At 41.9% G+C, this 27,926-nt stretch overlaps 1 protein-coding gene across 1 annotated transcript in view; it reads right to left on the bottom strand.

The window, feature by feature from the left end:
* Window positions 1-27,926, bottom strand: part of zfpm2a (zinc finger protein, FOG family member 2a) — a 136,275-nt gene that overhangs the window by 89,161 nt on the left and 19,188 nt on the right. The window contains exons 2-3 of the mRNA XM_050047182.1: window positions 10,305-10,463; window positions 2,139-2,240 (exon numbers count right to left, since the gene is read on the bottom strand). Coding sequence (XP_049903139.1) covers window positions 2,139-2,240; window positions 10,305-10,463 — 261 coding nt within the window. The remainder of the gene's footprint in view (window positions 1-2,138; window positions 2,241-10,304; window positions 10,464-27,926) is intronic.

Genomic DNA, 27,926 nt, shown 5'->3' on the forward strand with positions numbered 1-27,926 from the left:
ATCAGATTAATAGTGAGTCATTCTGTACGCTCCTCTGCTGTTACAGACAGAAAGACAATCAGAGAACAGGGGGCAATCGCGGACAGCACTTGACATGAGTTACTAAAGTGGAGATGAAATGCAGGGACAAAAAAAAAAGTTCAATTAAAGGATGTAGATTGTAAAGGCTTTTGTTGTTACTCAGCAAAAGGGAAACGGCATGGAGGTGCTTCAATAGAATCACCAAAGCAGGTGGGCATGTTCCGTGTTAGCCCACCTCATTAAAAGGCTTCACTCTCTTTTTATGTAACGGCCATTACACATCCTATTCAGATGCACACTCGCAGTGATTAAAAATTATCTGTTGGTGATCATAATCACACCTGCTTAAACTTAAGCCAAAGAATAACAAAGAACTTTTGAATGCTCAACTATCTGAACATTTACAAAGAGATTAAAGGGTAGACAGTCTCAAACTAAATAAATTTGCTTTTAATCGCTTTGAACAGGAAGTCATGTCATTTCAAATGTTCCTATCTGATTGTCTGATTCCCCTCTTTATTCAAATTATAACATGCCCATCTGACTTTTCCAGCACAATGGGAAAAATTAAAAAGGGAAATGACCTTTCATGGCAGCCATGATGGGAGAGTGAATGGCATTATTATGCACCGAGATTAATTTCTGCCCACTCTGTGCTGCCCATTGAGAAAACAGAGGAGGGGCACGAATGCCTCTGTGTAAGTCATCATATCATAGAGATGTCGAGTAAGTTACATGTTGATCACCAACACAATTTTCATGCTTTCCTTCGATTGTGTACATGTGTACTAGCATGTTTCTTTAAGTTGGATGCAGCCATGTGCTAAGTGACATTTTTAAGGTTGTAATACAGCAGAGATTAGGACACAGTGCTGAAGTCTTCAAACTGGATGTCACTTGATAACTCGGAGCCACTCAGGCTGTGGTTTAGTAAAACATGAAATGGGCATCATGTCTCACATCACCTCCTCTGCAGTTCAGCCATCCTCACTGTATGCAAAAGACACTTTACTCCCATAAAACTCAAGTCTCCCTCCTCTCTCTCCGCCGCCTGTCCAGCAGTGTGTTTCTGAGCCTCTAATTCTCATTCTGATGGCTAAGTAGAAGGGGGGAAGGATAATTACAGTCAGTCATACATCTAGTCATGCTACATCCGTCCCTCCTTTTCAAAGCAGTATTTTTAAGCTCAGCATTTTCTCGCCCAAAAGGGCCTTTTTCCGCATGTGATGCCTTCTTTTTGTCATGGCCCCCATAGTTCTGAGCTGACCCCCTCAGCCCTGTCTCCTGACTGATCACAGTGATGGTTTATTACTGTCGTCCCGGCGTTCTTATCTTTAGCCAGCAATGCTCATTTCCTTCCCCAGATTTAAATGCAAATGTGAAATTTAATGATAAATGCATTATCTGATAGGTGCGATAACACTGATTCACTGTCAGTATAAAATACACACCCCGGGGGGCTTCGAGCTAGCAAGCACAACTTGCCCAAATCCACTTTTTTCTCTCCCTCTCTCTCTTCTTTTCTCTCTCTCTCTCTCGTTTTTCTACAAACGCGTGTACCTGCAATAAATTCTTGAGGTCATTTTATGCATTAAAAGGAATCACATTTTGTGTGTTCAGCAGTGTGGGTCCAGGCTATTGCTGAGCAGTAATTGCTGTACAACTATCTTGTTCAATGTATTATCCATCACTTTGATGAAGTTACTTTTAGTAAAAGGGCAAAACAAGATTAAAAAATGTGTTGTATACTCTTCAAAAAAGCTACATCTGCATTGCATTAGAGGTCTCTGTACAAAAAGAAGTGATAAACCTGCTTTTTCTTGAGCGAGCAATTGTTGGTAATTGAGTGTACTGTTAACTGAATGGTGGGTGAACATTCAGTTAAAGTAGCTTGTTATATAGCATACAGACTTCCAACTCGTTTGACCATCTACAGTTGCTGTAAAAGACAAAATGCTTTCTTAATTTTGAAGCAGAAGTGTCTGTAAATATCTTGATACATCTTTCTGCTCAAACACCTTACCTCAAACTATGAAGCATGCATTGCAATTTAGTTCTCACTCTGTCAGATGGCCCTAAGATGCTGTCAAGGAAAGTGATATGAAGACTTTTCTTACTTGGACCATCCCATTCATCTGGCCCCACGGCGGTATGCCTGGTCTTCTCGCCCGGCCTGTCCATCTCCGACTCTCCTGCTTCTCGGTTGCCATCTTCCTCTCCTGCAAAGCAGGAAAAAAAGGAAGTCCCATAAAGCACACAAGACAAAGTGAAAAGCACTCAATCCAAATTTAATGCTCGGACACCTAATTTAATTAAGCACTGCATTATGGACTGTGCTGCCCTTTCAAAGGGTAGAGTCTTAGGAATTTGGATATTATCCCAGCAAAAATCTTCCAGTTTTATAACCCTTTCCTGTAATATTTGAGCATATCACAATCTCAAGTCATATGAGACACTGTCATTGTGTGCGAATGTGTGTTTTTATGGTTCTGTATATGTATATTTGCAGTGAACTCACCAGGTCCAGCTGCAAACTTTTATGTAAAAGGAGTTCCCATGAGAGCTTGCAGGAACAGGAGGAAGCCCCATGGAACAGGAAGGAAAGCAATGTGTGGGAGAGAGGTGGCTATTTATTACCGTTTGATCTATTGTGGAGCGAGCTAGAATGTGTGTTATAGGATGTAGGGCTGATTTACAGTCTCGGGGCTCACACAGACCATGCTAAGGGATATTTGGGTATCTCTCTCCAGGATGTAAGTGCTTAAAGACCTTGTTAAACAGACTCCACCTCTGAGTGTGCAGCAGTAACACGGACCGGAGCGCTTGTTGAGCACTCTAAGATGCACTTACTGTAAAAAAGAAAAAAAAATCTATTTTTGCATGTCTACAGTAAGCACAGTTTGTACTCAAAGTTTATAGGCACATAAATCAGTGCTTAGTAGGTGCCCCTAGTGTGGTGCTCTGAATAAATCCAATGTGGCTGACACAGTGGTTGCACAGTGTCTCTCCAAACTCGGGTAAGTAAGAGCAAATCTGCTCGGGGCATGTAGTGGTAGTTGATAGTTTGTGGAGGAACATTTCTCTCACTTTTGTCACCATATCGTTTTCATCCCTTTGATGTTTTAAACCCAATAGTGAACGGTCAAGGACAGGCCTGGATTACTACAATGGATTACTACACTTCACACACTCAACAAGGAAAAAAAAGGGATCGATGTGTAGATTTAAATGTGAATATATTAGGATGACAAAGACAATATATCGTAAAGATGTGGCTTGTACAGCATGTAATAAAAATCACACCTGTCACCAAATATGATAGGACATACATACACGTTGTTGGCATGTGGTTGTTTACTACATCTGTATCTGATTTTCCCCCCACAGCTTCCAAAAAAGCATTTCAGAGTGTTAGTTATCACACTTCCAGTGACAACTGCCACGGGACACACACTACTTCACTCCAGCGCCGTCCGTCCTCAGTTAGGTTAATCTCCAGATCAAGCACACACACCATGCTTGTTTAGCTTTTTTTTGACATGGCTCACTTCAAAGAAGGTAGCAAACATTGCCAAAAGGATGTCAGCTTTCTGCCTCGCACTAAAAGAGGAGATGTATACGAAGAAAAAAAGTGATACTGAAGGGAAGTCTGCAGAAATGTCCTACTTACAGTACATGAGGTCATTATGACCCAGTTTTGCTTATGCAAGTGTCTGCTTGGGCTGGCGATTTCTCCCTGTACTCCTTCCATTTCCCAGTATATTATCAGGGAGCCCACTCAACTAAATTCCCCCACTATTTATTGTTGGGCCTGGAGAACCTCTTTAGCATACTAGGCTCGTATTATGACGAGGATAACAAAGGCGTATATCAACAGTTCCTTCCAATGGAGCGGAGTTTAAAAAAAGCTGGCGAGATAACATTAAAGGCACTACCTTGATCTCAGGCGAACATGTTAAGCCCTGTAACGAAACGTATTGGAAGTGTTTAATTACAGCCCGGGAAATGAAGCTACAAGATGATTCCTTAATTAAGCAGTGATTAAGGATTTTCTGCCTTCTATCTAACACAGTTTGCAATGCATTTTAAACACAATCGCCCAGGCAACCTCACAGGGAACAATGTCACAGGGCTTTGATGAAGTTTCCTGCACAAATGTCACTAGGAAAAGCACAGCAGAGGAAGAAGTGCTGGAGCAGCACTCTTTTGCTTACAGTGTGGGTTTGATAAAAACCTGCAATACAGACGAATATGGAGACCCGTTTTTATGGTTTTAAACGACATAGGAATTTTGACCTTTCTGATATGGAAACAGATTGACTGAGGTGCTCCATTTCATTCGCTGTAAGTAATAGGGACTCTGCCTTGTTTCATAATTTGAATTGAAACCCTCTCCTGTCTTATCAAGAGAGACAGATTGTCAATGATCATCCTCTACATTATCACCTAGATCATAATTTACATCTGGCTTAGGTTCCTTTTCCTGAGCAATCAAATGGAGATACTTAAGGTTGAGTGAGAGAAGGCTGAACAGAACAGAAGGGACGAGGGGGGGTGGTGGGGAGGCGAGGCGGCCTGCTGGGTGCAGGGTTGGCGGGCATGCAAGAGGAGCCAGTGAGCTGTTAAAATCAGCCCTATCGCTGCTCTATCAAAGGACAGCTCTCTAGCCAAATCGCAGTCACACGCAGCGTGCTACGCATTCAGGTCAATAAGCTTATAGGCGATTTACACAAACAATTCCTGGAGCAAGGTAGCAACAAAGTCATATTGGCTTTTTCTCTCCCTTTTAGCATTGTCTCTGCCAAGGAAGCCCTTGAAAATGTCAATCTCTTGCGTGCGACTTTAAGGAGCTCAGAGCACTTTAATCCTGACCACTGAGTCTAGAGACAGGTCGCAATTTCTGCAAAATGGAGTATAAGTATTTTTAAGTCTTCACATAAGATTGCACGGTCCTATATGTTACTGAATTCTAGGCTCGATGACTTTAACCCACTGCCACTTTTCTAAACCCATCACAGTTTTGCTAGTACTGGAGCCTGGCAATGATTTTCAGAATGTAATATTAGGGGCGGGGGGGATGCCTGCCATCCCCCCAGCAGTGGTAGTGCTAGTCAGTTGATATTGCATATTTGGTTGTTGATGCAGATTATGCTTCAACAGATAAAGTCAATTCCAGGAAGCAACCTTTTTCACCAAAGTCAAGCATAGCTGTAAGACTTCTCCGCTATCTGAAAAATAGGTTTGAATTGCATGCAATTTGTGGCAGGCAGAGCACTCCAATGGAGGGAGGCTATTAGTGAAATGCCTTGCCACTGTCTCTTTAAATGCCAATAAATTCCCATCATTACAGAATCTGGCAGTTTTCCTCCCTGTCTGCAGCCTGGGTCTTTATCTCGCTCTGCCTCAGTCTCTGAGCATGTAGATCTGGCCCAGTTAGATTGTCATACTTAACAAACATTAATGATTAATTTCCTCCACTGAGTCAAATGGGGCTAAAGGGATGACTCGATTCATCTTATCGCACCACAAATTAGCATTTCCCCATATTCTCCAGCATCAACTGTGCATTAAAATTCCACATTTACCATTCTGGGCACTGGCAGCTGTGGCGAAAGCGCCAAGGAGATCTTCCTCCTGTGTTGCTGGAGATTCTGATTACTTCTGTGTTACACAAAGAGTGGCATAATTAATTCTGCCACTTTCTGTTTGTTACTGTACGTCTCTGACTGCTGCAAGTCAAATTACTCACTGAGAGGTTATTTGGAGGGTCAAGGTGGGTTTGTTATTTGCGTTGTTAAGTACAGTGTGTGCAGTCCTGAGCTTTCACTCCTCACTTGCACTGTGATAAAACATTTCCGCCTGCATTATAATTTTTGTAATTTGAGGAGAACGGTGCAGAAGAGTGCAATATGTTCACATTAGTTGTGCTTGATGTCTCCTGACACATAAACACTCACAACAGCGTCAGAATCAAATAGTTTAAGCTGGGGGGAAAAAAATCATGTCGTATTACTTCACAAAAAGGTGTTTTACATCGAGGAAATGAGATACATGAAATGACATGTAAATTTACTGTCAGAGCTAACTAAGGAAGTCATTTGTCATCAGACAACACTTGGAACGCACAAAGGGAACAGCTTGTGGCAACACCCTGTGCTGAACTTCACAGATAGCCAACAATAAAAGAGGGGGTGAAACAGCAAGGTGAAATTTCACAATTTCTGTAAAAAAGATGCCACTCAGTGTATATAAAAAAAAGGTATCTTTCTCACAATTATGGAGCCAGGTGTGTCAATAGAGTATAAATCTTCGCTGTGGAGTCGACTGAGGGCTCTTCACAAGCAGAGCTCCATAAATGTGAAATTGACCGAGCAGGAGAAGTTGTTTGAGGTAAGATTCTGTTTTAATCGCAGGGAAAGCCAAGGTTATTTCTTTAGATATGTGACCGTTTTTTCTCACAGAGCTCTCAATAGGTTGCAGACCCCCTCTAATTCCATGTTTATTAAAACACAGTTCCTTCTCTCTGGGGCTCTGCTATTCCAGCAATCTGCTTCATTTCACACCCATGTATGTTGTTTCACTAACATTATGTGGAGTGTCACTGACATTCATTTAATGGTAGATGAGTGCTACAACTGTAACTGCAATAGTTTAGGCGTACACATTCATCGTTATTATTGATAATATTGATTGATATCTTTATTTCTGGTCATGGAATGTGTATCAGAGTTTCTTTGGTTGTGACTTTGATTGCTGTGTATGGACATTTTTGTGTCATGCACACAAACATTTGTCCAACTCTCATGTTGTTCGAAGACACCATTACAATATCGTTGCAGTGATCAATCCAGAATAAATCATACATACATCTTACTGCTCAGTCCCAAACAAAATACTCTGCCTTATTTCCCAGGCATGGCAAACAAAGTCAGCCACAAAAAAGGTTTTGCTTCTGAAACTCAAATTTTTGACTGTAATCAAACCCAAAGAATTCAACATATTTTCCTAAGAAGTACATCCCTTATATCTTTTAGTTAGGACAGTAACACAAAAGTAAAAAAATAAACCTACTATTGATAGATCCCAATGCTGACCTCTTGATCTTTTATATAAGTAAAAGTAGCAAAAACACTGCAAAAATACGTAAACACCATGAGTAAAAGTCCTTCATTCTGAAGTTTAATTTTGTAAAAAAACAGTGTTGTCATCATCAAAATGTACTTAATGTAACAAAAGAAAAAGCACCCATTTTGAGGAATGAACCCTTTAAATATTAATCCTTAATATTGTATTGTGATTTTTGACGCACTGACATGACTGATCTAGATGAGACTATTTTAACCACTTTGGATAGCTGAGTCAATAAAAATGCATCATGAATAATTTGTTGATCACATGTTTTGCATTTAAAGTCTGAAACTGCAGACTTGTTACTGTAGTGTCGCGTTCGTCGTCACGAATGTGCTAGAAAACTGGGTTAGTAAACTGTGTAAAAAGCCAGTGAAAATGTTACAGTGGTTACTTGTTTGGTGTCTTGCTCAAACTCGGTGCTGACTAATTTCAAAAGACGTTCGAGCACTGCTAGAATGGGGACGGATGGAATTTGTTGTGGCAGGTCACTGAGTCGTGCTGAAACGGGGGACATTTTTTTCCATCACTGCTGATCAGAGCTGCAGCCGATAAATACCCGTGACTACTGCAGAGTCATTTGTCCCAGGAATTAATGCAGATTGTAACCTTTTCCAATTACGACAAAAGCAACATATTAGTGGGTTTAAGTGTTTTTTTTCTCTAGTGAGAAAGGGACCATATACAACAACATTAACTCTTGTTGAGCTGGTCACAACCCATGGACATACGCAACTAGTGATAAAGGTAGCAATCAGATCACAAGCCTAAAAAGTAAGGAACCATTAATATAGGTAATACGGTAGAGCTTTGGAGAAAATATGTTGGGCGATGTTTTACTGCTCCTTTAAAACTGCATTATACTGTTGAGCATAATTGATGTTGCAATTCAGGACTAACAGGCCTCTGTATGTGATACCAGCATCTTACAAACCACCTCCTCAAACGCACCAAAAACCATGGAGAGCCATGACACCATTAACTAAACAGGTTATAGAGTCAACCATCACCCAATTTAGAGGTTCCCAAGCTTCAGACCAAGATGGGACGTCAAGGTGCTCCATGCACTTATCTGGGGAGTCCCTTTTCTGCAAGGGTAAGGCAAATGACTGAGTCTTTGGTGGCATTCAACTTCTTGACCTTTGCGCCTTTAAGCGGCTTTGCTACTTCACCGCACTCTGATCAAAGTTAATAAGTGCTTCATATGTTAATGAAAATTGGTACTCCTCTTTGTGTTCCTACAGCTTTTTAATACCTATTATAGACTGAAACTTTTAATGGAGGTTTTAGGTCCCCCTGACAAGCCCATTTCAGAGAGTGACTACACAGATACAAGGCTAAGCTAAGACCAGAGAGTCACTGCTCAGTGGAGGAACCTTACACGGGAGACCTTATTCTCCGGGAAGCAGCAGAAGATAAAGGCCATGGGATGAGTGGCTGCTTTAAAACCCACGTTCAAGTCCGCACAGGGCTAATTACAGCACGCCATCACATTTGAGAGGGTTTAGTTAATCAAGGGGGCTCTCTTTTTCCTCCTATAGTCGAGGAATAACACACTTAAACCATTTAATGCCGCCAGGATTGCGTCCTGTTTAATTCACGGCAGTTTCACATAAGTGGGGTAAATTTAAGCCACTCCGACATTAGTTTTAAATAGATCTAATTGAGGAAGGGATCATGGGGAGAATGGCTACACCTGATGATTGCGCACAACTTGCCATGAGGAAAAAAAGAAATTTGGATAGTACATCATTTAGGTCTTAGGAGGCAATGGGAGACTTAGCTTCTGTAAGCTTAGATAGCAAAGTAATAAAAAAAATCTGACTAGTAAGGCTTGTGTATGACAAGGAACAGATTACCGCTTTCCCCAAAAAGTAGTATTTGACATTTGGGATTGCTATTTAGTGTTGACTTTATTCATAAACATTGAAAGGAGATTTGAGGCCCAGTTCCTCACATGGTTTTATCCAAAACAATGAAAATATCAAACGGCTCTGACAAGGTTCTTTGAAGATTTTCAGAAGTTGTACTTTTTTTTTTCCAAGCTGTAACCACCAGTGTGTACTGCACCATCTATTTCATAGCTACTGGGTTATTACAAGACCATACATTTCACTTTGAAGTTTGTGTAAGGACACATTACGATGGAGACAAAGGGTAAGGCAAACGAAGCGTCGCTGGTAATTGCAATTTCCGAACAATTGCGCCGTTCAACTTTTCCCCGAGAACAAAAGGAAAACATTATTGATACGATTACCGGGGCATAGCCTACCTGAAACATGAAAGATTTATTTTTCTTCAATAATGTAATCCCACGAGGCACATCAGTTTAGAAGTGTGAAGAAATAATTCTAAACAATTTTCCCTTTGAAAGGAGAAAGAGGAGGCAGACATTCAAAGCATTGGTTCTTCATTAAAAAGTCAAATTTATGGCATCCGTGCGCCAGTAAGAGTGGGGACACCTGGGGTAGTGAAAGCCACGCGACCGGGGGGTAGGAAGAGGTGGGGGTGGTAGGGGGAGTTTGGGGGGGAGGGAGGCGGGACGAGTCTGTCATCTTCACACTGTAACCTGGAGCAGACCACAAATTAGCTCCTGTGATGGCAAGGTGTGACCGAAATGAAACAAACATACAAAGAAGCAATCTAATTGAATTGGAGTTCAAAGAGGGCTTGGGCGCATTTGGCGATGCTAAGGCGCTTTATAGTGCTGGACCTCCGAGCAGTAGCAGGTGCTGCTGAGTGTTCACAGAGCTTTAGCGCTGGCTCAAAGGGAAGTGCTACGCTCTCCAGTGCATTGGTGTACCGTAGCACACCTTCACAGCACTATCACAGAGGGAGAGCCAGTGTTGCCGATGCCATCTCTCTCTCAGATCAAACCACTGCTCTTGGGTGGATTGCCGGGATCAAATATCAGAATGGATAGTTTCAACTCTAGGCAGTGATGCGGGAGAAATTCTCACACGGATACAAGTTCTGCCAGGTTTGATTTGAACATGTTGAGGAATTTTATTAGAAGCCATTAGCAGGAGTTTAACTTATTTTTGATGCTTGGCACAAGGGCGGCTTAACATATTGTCACACATTAGGTATTAAAAAGAGCTCTGTAAGGTGCTTGTGGAGAATGGCCTTTTTATGAATAAGTAAACGGTCCTCACCTTTGTTGCAGAAGTACTCCATGTCTTCACAGCTCATGTTCTCAGCCTCGAACTCAGTGGAGAAGTTCTCCTCCACCGAGAACTCGTCTTTGGACAGGAGCTCGTTCTCCTCGGAGACACACTCCTCCTCCTCTTCCTCCAGGCCATCCTCCAGAGGACCTGAGGGAACACACACACAGACACATACATACACACACAAGGGAGATGTTGAGCAGTTTCATCACATCCTTCAGGCTCTCAAAAAAAAGCTCCCTCCTCTTGGTTCTTTTGTTGAGATACCACAAATGCAGATGCAACTCAAAGCGCAGCACAGCACGGTATGTCTATACCCTCCATGTTCAGACATCCAGTATATACAAAGATAAGGCTATGTCAATAAAGAATATTATTTTACTGCTATATTCTACAAAGGTGCTTCCATTAAAGCTATTGAAAAAGCCCTTTGAGACAGTGGCGCTTTCTGAAAAACAAGCTGACTTGCAGGCAAGGTGAGCGTTGATGTTAATCCGCTACCTGCAAAACAAAACCTCACACAGAAAAGGAAAGGGGGGGGAAAAGTTCCTTTCCAGACTTTTCACACAGGCATCAGCATGGGAGGAGGAAAGAAAATACTTTTATTAATTTGTTAGCCTTATCACAGGGTACAATGTTGATTTTCCATTTACATTCCATGCCTCCGGGTAATACACCAGTGCAATCTTAAAGGAGACACTTTTCCGTGTGATTAATGTTTTCCCCCCTCTGTGCAATATTATTTCTTTAAATCTAAATGATTTCAGAGTTTTGCTTGTAGCTGTACATCTCTTTTTGTATTTGCATATTACCATTTTGCTTCAATCAAGGGCGTTGATGGAATTACTGTACTGCTACCTGAATTGTATTAGTTCTGAAAAAACATCTCATCCGGCGTTCGAATGTTATTAAGATAATGTGCATCTTGCACACCTTCCCACCAAAACACGACGCCAGCGTCTGCACATGAATTAACATAGCAAAAGAAGTGATGGAACACTTCAAGTTTAAGGTTAGTTTGTATTCGAAATAATACAAGAAACTTGCGTCATTTTCCTAAAAAAAAAAAATCTCCATCTTGAGCTGTGTTTAAAGGAATAATCATATCAGAAGTGCTGCCATCACTGCCTGCGAGATGCTGTCTCTGCTTCCGCCTGTCACACATGAGCTATGTTGCAGCCTCTTGTGCATCATTCTGGAGCTCAAACAGAGTGCACTGATATCCTCTCGACACCTTTCAATGTGTTTGTTCTATTGTAGCGGGAGTGAGCCCCTCAGCTTTAATAAAGCAATAATTTCAGTTCAGAAAGTGGGGCTGGTGTGCCTCTCCTGTTTCTCTTTCTTCCCCGCACCGAGCCTCATAAAAGACCCCCCTGATGTCCACAAACTGCTTGCTCTTTTCATTAGTCTTATAAATTACTCCTTTGTAGAAGCCTACATCTGCAGGAGCCCCGGACATGAAAAGAATTAGCACACAGATCTCTAATAGACACTGCGGAGGCAGAGTGCTGCTTTTAAATTAGGATACAGTTTTATGATCTTATCTGATGCCTTCTGCTGATTCGCCGAGGAGTGAAGTGAGGCGTGAAGTGACTCGATGAGTCTACCATCGCTTAAGATGATACCGAGAGATAAATATCGCAGTATCAAGGGGAGATTGTATGACTGGCGTTAAAAGCTCCTGCCAAGGCAATTGAGGACAGTGTGAAAGAAAGCGGGGAAATACATTTCTATACACACACTCTGTACACATTCCATTACACAGCTGAATAAGAACTGTGTGTACAACTAAACGATTCTTCCTCTGTTGCCGGCAAATACAGCAGCACCATTGCACCATAGAAAATAGACCTACAGTGTTGCGCGATAATAAGGGTAAAGGGAGATTAAAGATAAACTTCATGGTCAATAAGACACAAAGATTAGGGAGATAAGATGAGATAGAATTGAGGTTTAATAGACTCAGAATAAGGGCATCTCACTTCCCCACTCTAACAGATAGTAACTAAATGGAGCATTTTCAAACTGATAAAGACACTGGAGGCCTTACTGAATATGGAAAAATGAAATACTCCACCCAGTCGGAGACATTAAAGGGGGTCTGATGGCTACTTCTTGGGCACTGCGTAGATTACCAAAGTTTGTGCGCATTCTCACATGTTTAGTTTATTATACAGTATTCATTGCATGGAGAGACCTGAAATTATTTCAGAGACAGCAATGATAAGAATAATGACTTTCTAAACGACTAGCACCACACTCCTAACTCATTTTCTGATAGTGGCGTTCCTGCTATATTTAGTTGTGTACTGTTTAAAATCCTGTCACATTCACTGTGTGACCCGCGCTTGTTGGTGCATTTCTATAGGGGTCTGCTGACGAATTGGGCCAGAGGAATGTCTGCTGCCTCACCCTCTTATCGAGCCTCCTCTGGAGTTCAGATGGCCAATGACACCACGGAGAGAGCGTCCGCATTTCACGTCGCCACAGAAAACAACACAGTCTGCTTTAGAATGGTGTGCTCATTAAAACAGACACAAACATCTGTAAGTTGTGGAATTAGACACAGAGGAAACACTGTTTTGGAAACTTGCTCAGAAATCTTTTGGTAATCTTTTCCCTTATTGCATCTGTCTTGTCCTTGTAATATAAACACAAACACAAACCCTTCTTTGGTCCATGTGGGTGTCTTTAACTATTATACTGTTTACATAGAAAAAAACAATATTAAATGGCTCTTTTCAAATGTGAAATATGCTTCTAAGCTTTCAAAACATGCAGATACATTTCTGCAACCCTTAAAAAATAGTGTTGATTTCATCAGCCAATCAACAAAAAGTTAATTAACCACAATTCTGATAATTGATTGACCAAGGTTTTTTAATTTACACAGCAGAAATACCATTTGATACATGTTTAATATCATTTTAAGGTGAATATTTTTGGGGTTTTGACATATGGAGACATTACCCAGTGCTCACAGAACTGGTAAAGGGCATTTTTTTTGCCCCTTACGTAACTGACGGGTTCCAAATTTGAACCGCAAAGGATTCTAAATAAATGTGAGGTGGTCATGTGATGATAAGGGTATAACAATAATGAATTGATAATTAATACATGACTAATAAAGTGTTTTTGTTACACAAAATTATGTTTCATACTTAAAAATCTGACTTTGCTATAGAATTGTGGATACTTAACCATTTTTAATGAGCCATAACCAGTTGTTAGTCTGATGAGACATATATATAGACAGTGCAGGCAGCGCAGCACTGGGGCCCTTGGAGAGGAGGGGCCCATGGAGAACGAGAGTGCCCTCCAACAATGTATTGGGCAGATGATGGGCCCTTACGAGTGATTCAGAATGCCACCTCAGAAATACACCTGTGTTCAAAGAAGAACTCTGCATAAATTGGAAATGTTGCAATTTTCTTTATATGCCCTCACAAAGGCAATCCCATCTCCGTCATGGTTCCCTTTTCCTTGTTTTTTTTTTGTAAAATAGTCAGCAGCAATCTACTATAAGAAAATGATATACTTATTCTAAATAACTATAAAAACTATTCAACTGAATGAATAATTTCATATACACATATGCAATGATGATTTCTGGGTGATATGTATGTTGATGTTGTCCAGTGTAAAGTGTCTTTTTGTTTACGCGTTGATACAATACAATAAATAGCTATGGCTGCAAAACCTGTCAAGACTGACAGGCTGAGCACATCTGCAAGCCAAGCGAGCAGCCATGTCTTTCACACAAAAAAGCAGCAATAAGATACATTATTGTAAAATATACGTAGGCCATATGATGTGTGTGTATGTGCTGTATAACTAGTGACTGGTGTGCATTGGGGCCAGTCGTAACCACCTCACGCCACTGCAAGACTTTGCTTCATTTTAAGGGGTCACAAGACAAAAAGGTTGGGAACCACTACAATGAATAAATTAATCATGAATAATAATCATTAGATTAATAAAGGGAATAATTATTAGTCGCAGTCCTACAATTTTCTCTTTACCCGTGAGTCTGACAGCTGTTCAGGTCAGACTTTCAAGTGCTAATTCATGGGCTTTACTTTCTAGAGAAAGGCTTGGTTTGCTGAAATCATCCCAGCACAAAGACTCATATCTGCTCAATTTTAAGAGGATGTTTTAGGAAACTGCACTCCGTCTGAACTTCCTCTCAATCAGGGTCAGTGTCCAGGTATCCCTGCAGCCCACCTCCCCCACAGCCCTGTCATCCACACCCTCCGCCCTGAACTGTATCATCCGCATTCATCAGACTCTTCCTCTGCTGACTAGAGAGAGAAATCTCAGCCCTGTTCAAACAGTCATGCAGCAGGAGCAGCAGGCAGGAGCAGCCAATGCTAATAGAGACATTGGTAGCTGAATGCAGGCTTGATCACAGTGGCTCTTTTGTTCATGGCATGGCCTCTGTCTGATAGGGATCGGCCATGCGGAGTGGAGCTCCGGAGAGGGATATGGTAATGCCCCCACTGAGTCTATAAAATGGGGTGATACTCTGAGACCATATGATGGACAGAGGATTAATGAGTCACCGAGGAAGGGGAGCAGGGAAGAGAGGAGTACGGACAGAGGTGGAGGAATGAGCATATCTTTCAGGAAAACACTCTGTACATGAGTCTGTGCCTCAGTGGACTAAAACAGAAAATGGAAAAAACACACAGATATGCCAACCTTGCCTCCGAAACTCACACTTTAAAAAAAAAAAAACAGAAGAGCTCTAAACAAGTATGTGTGTATGTGCAAAAGTGTATGAGTGACTGCTAATTTCATGGCGTGCTTTTTCAGCCGTCCGCAATGTGGGGAGCTTGTGGCCGGGCTGTGATAGCGATACCTCACATTATCAGCAGGCTCCACAGTGTGATGTGTGGATCACAAACCCAGCCTCCTCTATAGCTCCCTAATTAGAGGTGAGGTAATTGAATCTGACAGAACAAAGCGGCAGATCTCTATAAGCATGGAAATCATTTTTGCTCCCACCTATACAGTTTTTCATCCAAAAGGTCCATTGAAAATGTGTCCAAGCTGGCCTGGGGATAAAACGTAGCACCTGAGACTAAACATGAATGCATAATGCAGCCCTAAAATCCAACAGGGCCACACGGCTCAACCTCTGCCAACTCCGCTCCCAGTGACTGGTCTTTTGTGCCAACACTGATACTGGGCCTTCCTCACTTCCAGGTGAACACACACATACTCCGCAGGACTCTTCAAACTTCTGCGGGGGAGGAAGTATAGGCTTTGTCTCAGGTTGCGAGTAGCTGTAAGCCAGGTAGGCTTAGATGCACATTCATATGTTTACCTCCATGGCTGCAGAGAAACACTCGCTCTCTGACAGCAAAGTGTGAATAATATAAAAAACTATTTCGTCTCATCTTGCACGAAGCATTGGGAAGGCTGAGAGATAGAAGAGAGAAAGAGAAGGGGGAGAAAGTGGAGAGAGGCAAGGAGAGACTGGGGGCCATACTCTCTCCTCAGCTCTAATGACCTTTGGGAAGCAGAGGGCTCCCTCAGCCTTGGAGGAGACTTAGTGTATATGTTACAGGGCTCAAGCCTCTAATTTAATCCTTGATCACTGTAATGAAATAGATACCATTTGCGCAACTCTTAATAGCTTAATATGCTACAGGAACCCTCAAAGGAATTTTTCATTTCTAACATCTTTTTCATACTGCGTAAACGCTACTAAAAAAAAGCCTTTTTCCGAGTTGTACACTGTGATCAAACTAAATGTGGAGCTAATGCTGTAACACAAGTCAAAAGTAAATTACCATTTGTATATTGTCTGTGAATGGCTGCTTGTGTGTAAGCGTGTGTGTGTGTGTGTGTGTGTGTGTGTGTGTGTGTGTGTATGTTTGTGTGTGTGTGTGTGTGCGCTGGGAGGAGCGCAGAACAGCTTCAGTGGAGACTGATGTGTTCTCAGAGCTGCAGTCTGTGACCAAGAATAAGCAATGGTATTGTTTAACTTGATTTTCCGGTTGCTAAGCAATGTAATTCTCGTGATTAGAAATGGCTGCCTTCCTAAATTCGGGCACTTACAATCAACAGTCAACAAACTGCTTGAAAACTCAGCACCAACGCTTGTCTGGAAATTGCGGTGAAAAGGAGGGAGGGGCGGGTTCATCGGGGGGGTGGGATGAATAAATGTATTCACATCTCTGTAAAACACACACACATGTGCACATGCACCCTCTTTAGTGGGGCTGCGGAGCTAGAGATGACAAGGCATCTAAATGCAATCTGATGACATCATGCATTCAGATGGCCCGCTAAGTTTACATTACTGTACGTTTACGCTTTGTGCAGTAGACTGAGACACACCCATCGGCTGGGAAAAAGTATCGCTGTCAATATCACTCACTCTGTGTGAAATTGCTACCCAGATGCAGAATAATGTTATCCCTCTATGACAGAGATTATTTTTGTTCACAAACACTGTTAACATAATTCTGGTCGAGTATCTTATTCCAATCAGACACAACGTTGGATCCCAGCATGTTTGCGGAGTTGCTAAGTTCTGTGTTGTTGCGCCCAGTGTTTCTGTCTGGACTGTTGAAGGGGAATAACACGCTCTTACTTCTTTATCCAATGAATTTGAATTGGAATGGCATGAAAACATGCTGGCATTTGACTATGCCATTAAAATGCTGGAGGCACCTCTGAGCGTGCCCGAGGGCTTCAGCAGATGCCAGCCAGTTTCTCTGTGGAGTTAGCTGGGTCCTGCTTCACTCTGCTGCCTCTACTTGCCTCTCTAGAGTTTACAGAGACACACTCACACACACACACACACACACATACACACACGCACATCCAAGTGGACACTGGTACAACGTTTGGTCCATAAAAGTCACAAAGCTTGTCTTCCAAGTAATATGGGCTTAGCTAATGCCTCTCTTGCAGGGTAACATTTGCTTTGCAGGGGCAACGGGCAGATTAAAATGCTGTTAAAACGGCCAGTCTGCTGTATTTAAGCATCCTCGACTCCTTCCTGTTACACACTTGCTTCTCCTGTGGCTGAATGATTTATTAGTGTCATTCTGTTACTTATAAGGAAATAAAAGTTAACCATGTGCCTGTACACCGGATGTGACAGCTGAAACAAAGCAGGTAAAATATGTGTGGTCTTAATTACTGGTTTATAAGCGAGCTTTTCACTAGAACGTTCACTTTTAATGAAGCCATTGAGTGAGGCTCCTCCAGGGAGCTATCATGGTTAAGTGGGGGCATCCATCTTCAGCCATTGGCTCGTCTGCAGACGAGTGGAGGCTCTGTCTACAGCACGCTCACCTCATATTGGCTCACTTTATCTCCACTAAGTAAAGTCTGTTGGAAGGTGCTAAAAGTGGCGAGAAAAGACTTTTCTGCACCAGCTCTGATGAGGATGAGAGAGTTTTCATCCTGTAGCAGCACCAGGCGCTTTGCTTTGTCTTAAGTGCTTAATAAGATGCTGCTGTTTAACCTGAAAAGCATCATATTCATAACAATCAGTGGCCTGCGAGTCTATGGGGGCGGAAATAGCAATATTGTGAACGCAGCCTCTGCAACAATTAGCTTTTAGTCGAGCGTCATTTCAAAGAATTTAATGGAGAGCCTTCAGAAAAAAGAAAAATGATTACTGTATCAAATAATGTAGATAAAACAATATTTTCCCATCAAGGAATTTCTATGAAATGGATATATCTAAGATGTCAATTTCATTCCAGCATTATGAAGGATGGGGGGTTCCTTTTGCAATAAATTCTTCATTAATTCAATTCTAATTTTCCTCTGGTTCCCATTTCTACTATTGATAGTTCCACTTCTTAATACCTCGGATAAGGGGGAGAAAATCATTGCAATAACTCAGTGGAGACTGTGAGCAGCAGATAGGATCTAAATATTACCAATGCCAAAAGAAGTGTGAAGTCTGATGAACATTTCAAAAGAACAATTCTTTATGGATCAGCTAAATCTTTTCCACTTTTTAATTAAAAGTAAAGAAAATAGAAGTTAATTATCCTGTAAAGATTAGCTGGTGGGCATCTTTCTGTAAATTAGTTCTAATTAAAAGGAAATTGTCAAATGACATTCAAAGCACTGTCCTTTAAAACACAGAACGAGATGGGCTTTTTTTTCCCCTCCACCCCCCCACCCCTCAGCCTCCCTCCTAATTCTTGATCTGGCCATGTGAAGCTTCTTGCTGGAAGATTAGGATTCTGCCAGTGCTTCAGACAGCACACACACATGCACACACACTCCCTGCTCCCTGGATAGCAGGCCTCTAGCACACTGTGAAATACTGCTGCATCAATGGGGAGCTAGTGGCTGCTGGAGATAAATACTCCTCATTGATAAATGATTGCACTGATTAGCTGCTCAGAATCATGCTGCTATATCAGGCTGATATTGGCATTTTACATAATATCTGGTATCAGTCGTGTGCTGCAGTCCAGTATAAAAATCTCTAGAAAGCCTACAATTTTATTGTTATTAATTGACTGATTTTGTAATTTAAAAAAAACTTCAAAGTCTCAGATACCATTGGATACAGAGGATGGCTCATCACATGAAAAAGCAGCTTACTCTAAAAAAAAATAGATGGAAACTGCCATAGAATAAAAATCTGGGGGATATATTACGAACTGTGGTGTACACAAGTTATACTTAAAGATATAAAACATAAACACAGATTTGTTATGTAATACCAATTCAAATACATATTTTTGCTTTATTAAAGGGCAATAGTATATAGGCTATACAAAGGAGAAAATACGACAGGTCAATTAGATGAAAAACTTATTGGCTTCCGTTTTAGAAAAATCTATATTTTTATTGCTTGAATTGCATACAATAACCAGAGTCCAGCTGCTACTTACAACACCTGAAGTTCTACTTTTTGGGTTATTTTATGCACCGCTGTGAGGGAAGTACTGTAGGTGTGTGTGACTCTGGTTATGTGGTTATATGAGTAGTTTTGGTCAAGAAAACAAACACAGAGGGAAAAAATGCTGCTGTCAATACATGAAAGCATAACCAACCACTATATTGACATGCGGTCTTAAATGGGGAACTTTACCGATTTCCAAAGAGCTTTGAGTCATTGCAGTGTGGGCAGTTTGTGCAGAACAACGATATGTGGTTTCCCTATGCGCTGGTGGGGATTCCCAGATTTCACATCTTCTGGCAGACTTTTGCAGGTGGATGAGCGTGGAGCTACAGGCAGTTTGGAGGGAGGCTAACATTAATGCTAATGTTAACGTTACCTTCTGTCAGGTCCACTCCGTGCACTGGATGTCTGTTGAGATGCTGAAGTTTGTAAGTTATGCTATTGTTGTAGGCTAGTTTGGTTTTACTGTGAACTCACTGTACAAGGTTTTTGTTTTGTTTCAGCATGAAAGGATCCTGAACTTTGGACACTTTCTGTTATTTTCTCTGGTCTGTCTCTTCTCTTCGCCCCTCGCCATATTATCTCTCTTCCATCATTTAGCAAACTGCGCCCTTACATTACGTCTTCTATTTTGAGCATGGATGTATGATATTTACTGAGGTTTCTTCATGTCACGTGTACACAGCGTTAACGCAATGTGCCACAGTAATAATCATCCATGTGAAACACAGTGTGCTGTATATAGGAATGTGGATTAAACAATGCTTTGATGGAGTTAATTTGCATCAATAATTTTCAGTAATCGATTTACTCGAGGAACTGTTTCAGCTCTATTTCAGGGCTGCAGCTAACTGTTTTCATTAATTGAGCAATCGGACGAAATATTTTCTCGATTCATCTTTCTTACAACATGAGAAAATATTTCCCAGAGGCCAAGATGACGTCTTCAGATATCTTGTGTTGTCTGACCAAAATTAAAGGACACTTAATTTATGATAATGTAAAACACATAAAGGCGACAAATCCGCACATTTGAGAAGGTGGAACCAAAAACTGTTTGATGCTTTTGCCTGAGAAATCACTTTTTACTTTAACCAGTTATCAAAATAGATACATTCCTTTTCTGTTGATGGACTCATTGATTAATCGACTAATCATTTAATCTCTAATAGCCATCATTAGAAGTCAAAGCCTACCTTACATGATACTTTCCAGCTGCCATCAAAACAAAAGAACACAGGCATACTGTATGAACACACACAGCACTTAAACAAACCTCCACTATCATCACTTCACAAATAAATGATGAATCAGACTGCCTTCTTATGTGTGTACTGTAGCTTTCATCTGATTTCATGTGGATTTCATCATTCATTGTCTCGCTTGGCTGTTGCTTCCAATCCGCTCGCATTGTATCAAACCAGATTCCTGCAGTATAGTCCGACAGAAGAGAGAGGAAAACAGTGCTGAAGCCCCTCCATCTGCTCTGGCTAATGATGATGCTCTCCCTGGCCTGGAGCAGAACTGTGTGAGGGAGATTTACACCCATAATACCCCTGGGGCTCTGGAGCCTGCACCGCGCTCCAAAACACCGTCACTCCATCACTTTCTATATGATAGCTGGCAGAGCAGGTAACAATGGACCAGCAACAATGTCTTTTTGTGTTACTGACAAGTGCCTTATTTGGTTGACATAACCTGCCTCGGTGTCTGAGGAGTGGCACTAAGCACACAGGAAAATGGATGACAGCTACACCATTGAGACATTGTGCGGTTGTAACAATCATACCAGACTATGTTTTTAAAAAAAAAAGCCCCAGCAGTGTGTGTGATAGGAGGCGAGCGAGGAACAGCGGTGACTGAGGGAGAGGTGGCTGTCTTTGCGATACACTAATTGGAATGATGGCAGGAGGGGAAATCAGGCATCACAGTGAGCTAAAGTGAACAGAGCTGCCTTTTTCCATTTACACAATTATAAAGGTTTATAAGTCGTAATTGCCCTTCAATTTGGGAGCTTTAGACCCACTATAAAGCTCTGTGTGGGACTAGCCTTGACATCTATCTCCTAAAACAAGTGAGTTAAATGGTGAGAGGCAGAAAGAAGGACTACGTGCATGTGTGTGTGTGTGTGTCAGAGAGAGAGAAGACTCATGCAGGGGGAGATGTAGAGAGCTCCACTCCTCAGGGATTGAGTGTTCACACACAGTAAATGGAAGTGGCACAGCTCTGACCTTTGAGCCGCGGCATACGAGTAAAGTGAAGGCGCTGTCAAAATATTGCTTCAGAAATGACAGTCCACCTCGCCAGTCCCAAGTCTTGACATGGCAGGCAAGTGGAGAGCCGTAACCTGCTGATCCCGACATTACAAATGAGGGGATTATCATGACAACAAACCGCAGCTCGACACACTGCATACCCTAAAGATATTCTGGCATTGCCCCTTATTATCAGCAATGTCCCACACAGATAGCACGGCGATGACTCTTAGAGCAGGCGCCAAAAAAATCGTACGGAATGGTGTGTCACAATCCCGCATCAATTTTCAAATCGGGGGCTTTGCAAAATACCAGCATCAACTTTGCTGTTATGATATTACACTTACAGTTTCTGAACTTGGGATTTGGCAGCAGAGCAGCTTCTTCCCATCTTCATTTACACCCATGTAATACTCAAGTCCACAGAGAATAACTCAATCGTAAAGAATACCAAAAAATCACAAGCAAATTACTAGTGCTCTGAGAGGAAGCTTGGGAGGAACAAAGACGGGCTGCCATAATTATATCTTGGCGTGTATAGCATGTCAATGGGCCACCTTCATTCTGGAGGGCATTCCCCCGGGCCCCTCAGGCATCAAAATGATGTCCAAATTATTTTGTGCTCTATTGCAGCATGGCGCGATTATCATATTTACTGGTGGTGCATTATGACAACATTGATGTTTACACCTGTCTCTGTGAGAAGGCAAGGTTTACACTCTGTAATTTAGCAAATGTACAGTATGCATATGAGCTTGTTGGCAGGGATTTAAATTAGGTCAGAAATGGAATACATCAATAGCAACCCATATGTGCATCTTTCTTTTTCTTTTTTCTCTCCCTCCCCTCCCCAGCCTTCTTTGCTCAGAAGCTTGGCGATGAAGCAGCTTGACGACTGCAGAAGTGTGATATGTGCAAATCACATTTGCAGATGAGCTTGAAACTCCCTTTTAATATTCAGATATCAGACATCCTGCACTGAGAAGCCCGCTAAGACGCGATTCGGGGGGAAAAAAGCAAGATCCGCGTCATTAAGGGAATCGTTAGAGGCTCGGTTTACATTTTACATATTTCACAAAAATGTACAACCAAGTAAAAACATCACCAGTTATCTGTGATAACAATGCAAATTTTTGTCAGAAAGCGCATGAAGATTCTGTCAAAATCCAAAGTCGCTCAGGTCTTTCTTTTCTTTTTTTTTTTTCTCTCTGGCTTAACACCCTCAGCTTATTGGCGCTTTGATTTCTTTCATATTTTTTCCCTGAGAAGTCACACAGGCTTGTGGAGTCAAAGACGGTGAAAGGTATGTTTGCCACGAGGCACGGGAACACGTGTCCCCATAGCCTGCCAATAGCTCATCAAACACACAGGTCTGTGGATGGACGCAAGCCCGGCTGGCGTTTAGGACGTCTAAACAGCATCCGCTCTGCCACACAAACCATTACAGACTCCTGTTTACTTGCTTCAGTCACAGCCACAAAGAACAGCCCCTGTTTCCTGACCATATTCTGCACATAAATGTACAACACCACCACCACAAGGTTGTGTTTTTTTATTCATATACCTGCTCCTATGTGGTGTACAGTAGCGCTCTGACAATAACGCTGCTGCTCTACAGCCTCAACTTTTTCATTGGATGACAGAATGTAGCCTCTGCAATTTCCCCCTACCTCCTTCATTTCCTCGTGTCTTAGCCCTGCGCCAAATTTGTCTCTGTGCCATTTTAATTACAGCCAAGGCAATCTTTATGGTGGTATTCTGCGAGAACACCAATCTGCAAAAAAGGTGATAAGTAGAACCGCCACCCAGCTTTGGTATCAGTAATAAACAGACACTTAATTGAATAATTTGACCTAAGAGGCTGATCCTGGGAAGTAGCATGTTGGAAAAATTATTTTGAATATTGAAGACAGTTCAGTGTTTTGCATGACGCCTGCAGTACGAGAACACACAGTGGATTTGGCTGGTTGCCCGCCAACTCGCCAATGTGGGCCATGGCGAGTCTTTACGGAACAGATAAGTGAGCCTTTGGTATCCTGGAAGCACTCAGATGTGTGTNGTGTGAAGTGTGCCCACTCGAGGTCCATCTCCAGCTAGCAGCCACATGGGCACATCCCCCTGCGTCCCCCTGCCCCAAACACACACACACACACATGGAATCACACACAGCAGCAGCAGCTTTCCACAGAGCCTTAGAGACAATGACTCGCGGCCCCTTCCTGTTTAAGGATAGCTGTCAGAGGATGATGGCTCCGATTCAACACTGCAGCAGGTTTGCACAGAGCTCCCTGATAAAACGGAAAAAAGCAAAAGCCTCTACTCTCTCTCCTCTCCCTCTCTCTCTCTTTCTGTGTCTCTGTCTTTCTCTCCCTCTCTCCATCACTCTCCCTCTCCCTCCACAGTTCAACACTGATTTGACTGCTAGCATAATTTTGCAGAGGAGACTATTTGCAGATGCAGCAGAGTTATCAATCCGAACAGACACACAATCCGGGTCCAATGTCACTTCTCCTCATTATGTTAATGGTTAATACATGCAAATGAAAACATTCCGGCAATTTGATTTCTTTGAAGATAGTTTGCATATTGTCTTAGCCATAATGATGGTACACTTTCTCCCCAGCTTCGATTTATGCAAGGCTAGTTAGTTCATTTTTATCAGCTCTGAGTTCATTTCTAGGGCTACTGGAATGTGTTTTCCCCTTCCCCTCACTATTTAACTAATTAGGATTCAGGTACCATAAGCAGATTTTTCACGCTATTGGTGTTTTTCTTAATTAAGAAACAAATGAATTCTCCCCAGCAAAATAGATGGAACAACGGGATAGGGTGCCAGGGGCCAGATGCGGCGCTTCTTAATTAGAAGTCACTCCATTGTCTGAGGTTTTTTAATGAAGCTCCAATCTAAATGGATATCAAAAAAGCTTCTAGTGAAGAAGAAAAAAAACACACACACACACCGGCCATTTAAAATAATAAGGAAATAAAGATAATGAAAGACAAAAGATATGTACTGGCAGCCCCAGCTCACACCTCCAGTTCAGTGCATGCAGTGCTCTCGTCACCTCTGGATGAGCCCTATTAAAACAGCTCGATCCCTCGCCTGCCCCTGCCTGCCTGCAGCCATGTCTAATGTTCTGCCAAGCCAACAGTGAAACACTCTCTTTTCAACTTCTCATCAAAGGTGGAAGTTTCATTACCCCGTGGATGGTTATCAACTAACTATTACTGAAAACTGTTGCAGCTGTCAACTTCCTGTCTTGGTTTGAAAAACAGTGAAGGCTAGCAGAATCCACGCTTATCATATCAGTGTCATTTATGATAGGCTGATGTTTTGAGCAGGAATGGCCGACACAAAATTTTCCAATTAGCTGAAACAAATTGTCAACTCAACACAATATGGAAGATAGAAATGGTGGTTTGCAATTAGATTTGAGCACCTGGGCTGTATGCACGGTGTGAGACTAAAGACACAGTGCAGATGGGACAAAAGAAAAGTTTTTGTTTTGAAGTTAATTTGCAGGTTTTTTTCCCTGTGAAGCCCAATCATCTCGGTCAGCCTCGCTCATGCTGCTGTGCTGGTGACTGAAGGCGATAACATCGAGACTGTTTTTGACTGAAATAAAACCCGTAGCATGCCCATATGTGCTGCCAACCCCATCAGTTCTTCTTCAGACGGCATGGCTTAGGAGCTCCCAGAGGATGGGCCAGTGCCCACTGATACGGGCCCAGCAACCGTCTTGTCCAGGCCAAGTATCCCTGCGCCCAGGGGCTGTGCCATCAATGCCATGACTTGTGCCAGACTGGATCCCACCCAGCAATCCATTTCAAAGGCTTTTTTTTTATGGATCAGGTATGCAGTGTGATTTTCCTTTCCCTTTGTAATGTGCCGTGTCAAAGGCGAGCTAGGCTGACTTTAAAGTCATAAACTAGTTTTTTCCGCCTTTCATTTGGGAAGGAGACATAATTGATTTCTGACTTTCCAAATGTCAAGTTGGAAGAGATGAGAAAAAAAAGAGCAATGTCCTAAAAATCAATCGGCAATATGGACACGTTGATTTGGATTGTATTTAACGTTTGGGGCTTTTATTTATAAGTTGTTAATCAAAAGTGAGCAAACACTGAAGCATCTATCATCTAAATTATTCCCAGGGGAATTTGACTTTTATGCAGTGTACCTTATTGAACAATGTAGCAGCTTAATACAGTGTCTAAATCTGCCAAAAAACATTAAAAGATCATCACTCCATCGTCTATTCATGCAGAATATTTGAGTGAAATACAATTTACTGATTAATTTCTCTGGGTTCATGGACTGTAAAAACGATTTTTTTTTTAAAGAAGTAACTTTCTTAATAAAAAGTCACATTTTTTAAACACCTCTATTTATCCACAAATTACCATAATCCTCTGGATGTTCACTCGTGTGCTCTCTCTCGTTTAGAGCATTACTTGTTTATTTATATCTGTGAATGAGATTAGAGGGGAAGATTACTTAGCCCAGACACATGAATAGCGATCAAAGACTGGAGGATAATGTAAGTCTTTCCGTGATTGCTCAGCTCTTTTCAAATCTACCGGTGGAGTATTAGAACAATACAAGTGGCTGTGCTCCATATAGTGTGACAACAATAATACAAAATCCTCAGGGAGTGAACCGCATGTAAACACTCCAGATCAACACACTGTACACTGGCACAAAGTGTCCTCTAATGCAGCAAAAATTAGCTTTGATCCTGACGAGGGCACGGCAAAGTAGCAATCAGTTCAGTGGAATGACATCAATTGTCGGACATAAATGCGGTTTGAGGCTCGTCTGGTTCTGTATCTGCACAAAGCAATGTGTTTTACAGCCCGCACTGTTTCTAGAACCTCAACTGGGGAACATCAGCCACGAGTAAACAAGCAACATTATGTCCTTGTGATTATTCTAAACAAAAAATGTGGACACAAATATGACACTCTCATCGAGATGATTTATGAAGAACGCTATGACAGCTGAATTGTCTTTTATTCTGTCTGTCTGTGCTGCACACGTTTGGAGGAAGCACTGGTCCGGCCAATTATCGGTGGCAGGACAGAGAAACCTGTCACTCGGATATACATGACAAATGAAGAGGGACAGCGCAGCAAAACACCAACAAATGAATCTTAAAAATGCACACATGCATGCAATGGCAACAAAAAGAAGAGCCAACGACATCAGGCTGCAGTTTTGACAAACAAACTTTGCAAGGAGAATTTATTTGTGGCTGCTAATGAAGGGACGGATCTTAGGACCAGTTGGCTAATTATTTATCCTGCTGGCTTTATGGCTCTCATTAATTTCCCCCCTCTCTCTCTTTACCTTCCATTGAAAGTCTGAAGTCAACCTGCATCTGGTGCTGATAACGCTGGGGTCTCTGCAGCCTCCCAGCCTCCCCTCTAACCCACCCACACGCAACCCCACTAGAGAAAAGGAGCAGCTTTCATACACACCCACTGGATAATGCCATTAGAAATAGCACTCTGGGCTTCAAATCCACAAAGATGTGCCCGCTGAACTGGGAAAACATACAGTACAGTATATTGGGAATATATGAGCATCTCTTATTTTTGTGGGCTCCATGGCAGGACTGTATTTTACAAGCAGCTCGCCCTCACCAAAAAAACGTCTATATAGTTCATCTGTGCAAGCAGTTTATTACAGCCTATGTTTACGTTTATTGTTACCTCTAGTGGATGTAGTAATTATGATGAGAGCGAAGGAAGAGGTCAGGAAACATAGTAAAAGAGTGAGAAAGGGTCTTTATACTATGCCACCTGACTTCTCGGGAGGAGGAAGGAGGTTGGTGGTCGGATAGGTCAAACAAACCAGTGTATCCTCATACAACTGCTCATATGATAGCAAACAAATCAGCCCCCCACAAAAGTTACGCATTTAAGGTAAAGTTTCGTGGCTTAGGTATAGGAAAAGAATCATGGTGATGATGTATCATAAAATAAGTCAAAGTTCACTTGGTGAACACAGTTCTGAACACCAGTCTCCTGGGGCAAAACTATTTCCTTCTTTACTCCCGTCAGCACATTGTTTACATGATCGCAGCCTTCCCCATCAAGTGGGTTATACACAAATTAGTGGCTCATAATTACGTGGGGTTTATTTGAATTGCGGTATATTACTTTTGGTAGGTGTGTGTAAGTACAGCGCATGAGAACAGCCAAACAAACATAGGACTTTCACCCAGGAGAACTCTGATTGTGTCAATGTTGACTTATTTTAAGTACGTACTATACACCAAATTTTTTTTTCCTAGGATAGCGAAGGCACAGTTTGCCCTAATCTCTCCCTGACTGGCTAGTACTTGTTGCCTTTGTTGGGGTAAGAATGTCCGGCTAAGCCAATCAAAGGCAGAGTAAGGAAAAGAAGGAGAGGTCATGCCTTCATCATTCAATGAAAAAAACTTATCTTGCGTATCACAC

The sequence above is a fragment of the Epinephelus moara genome, chromosome 6 (genome assembly GCF_006386435.1).
Source record: "Epinephelus moara isolate mb chromosome 6, YSFRI_EMoa_1.0, whole genome shotgun sequence".
NCBI lineage: Eukaryota > Metazoa > Chordata > Actinopteri > Perciformes > Serranidae > Epinephelus > Epinephelus moara.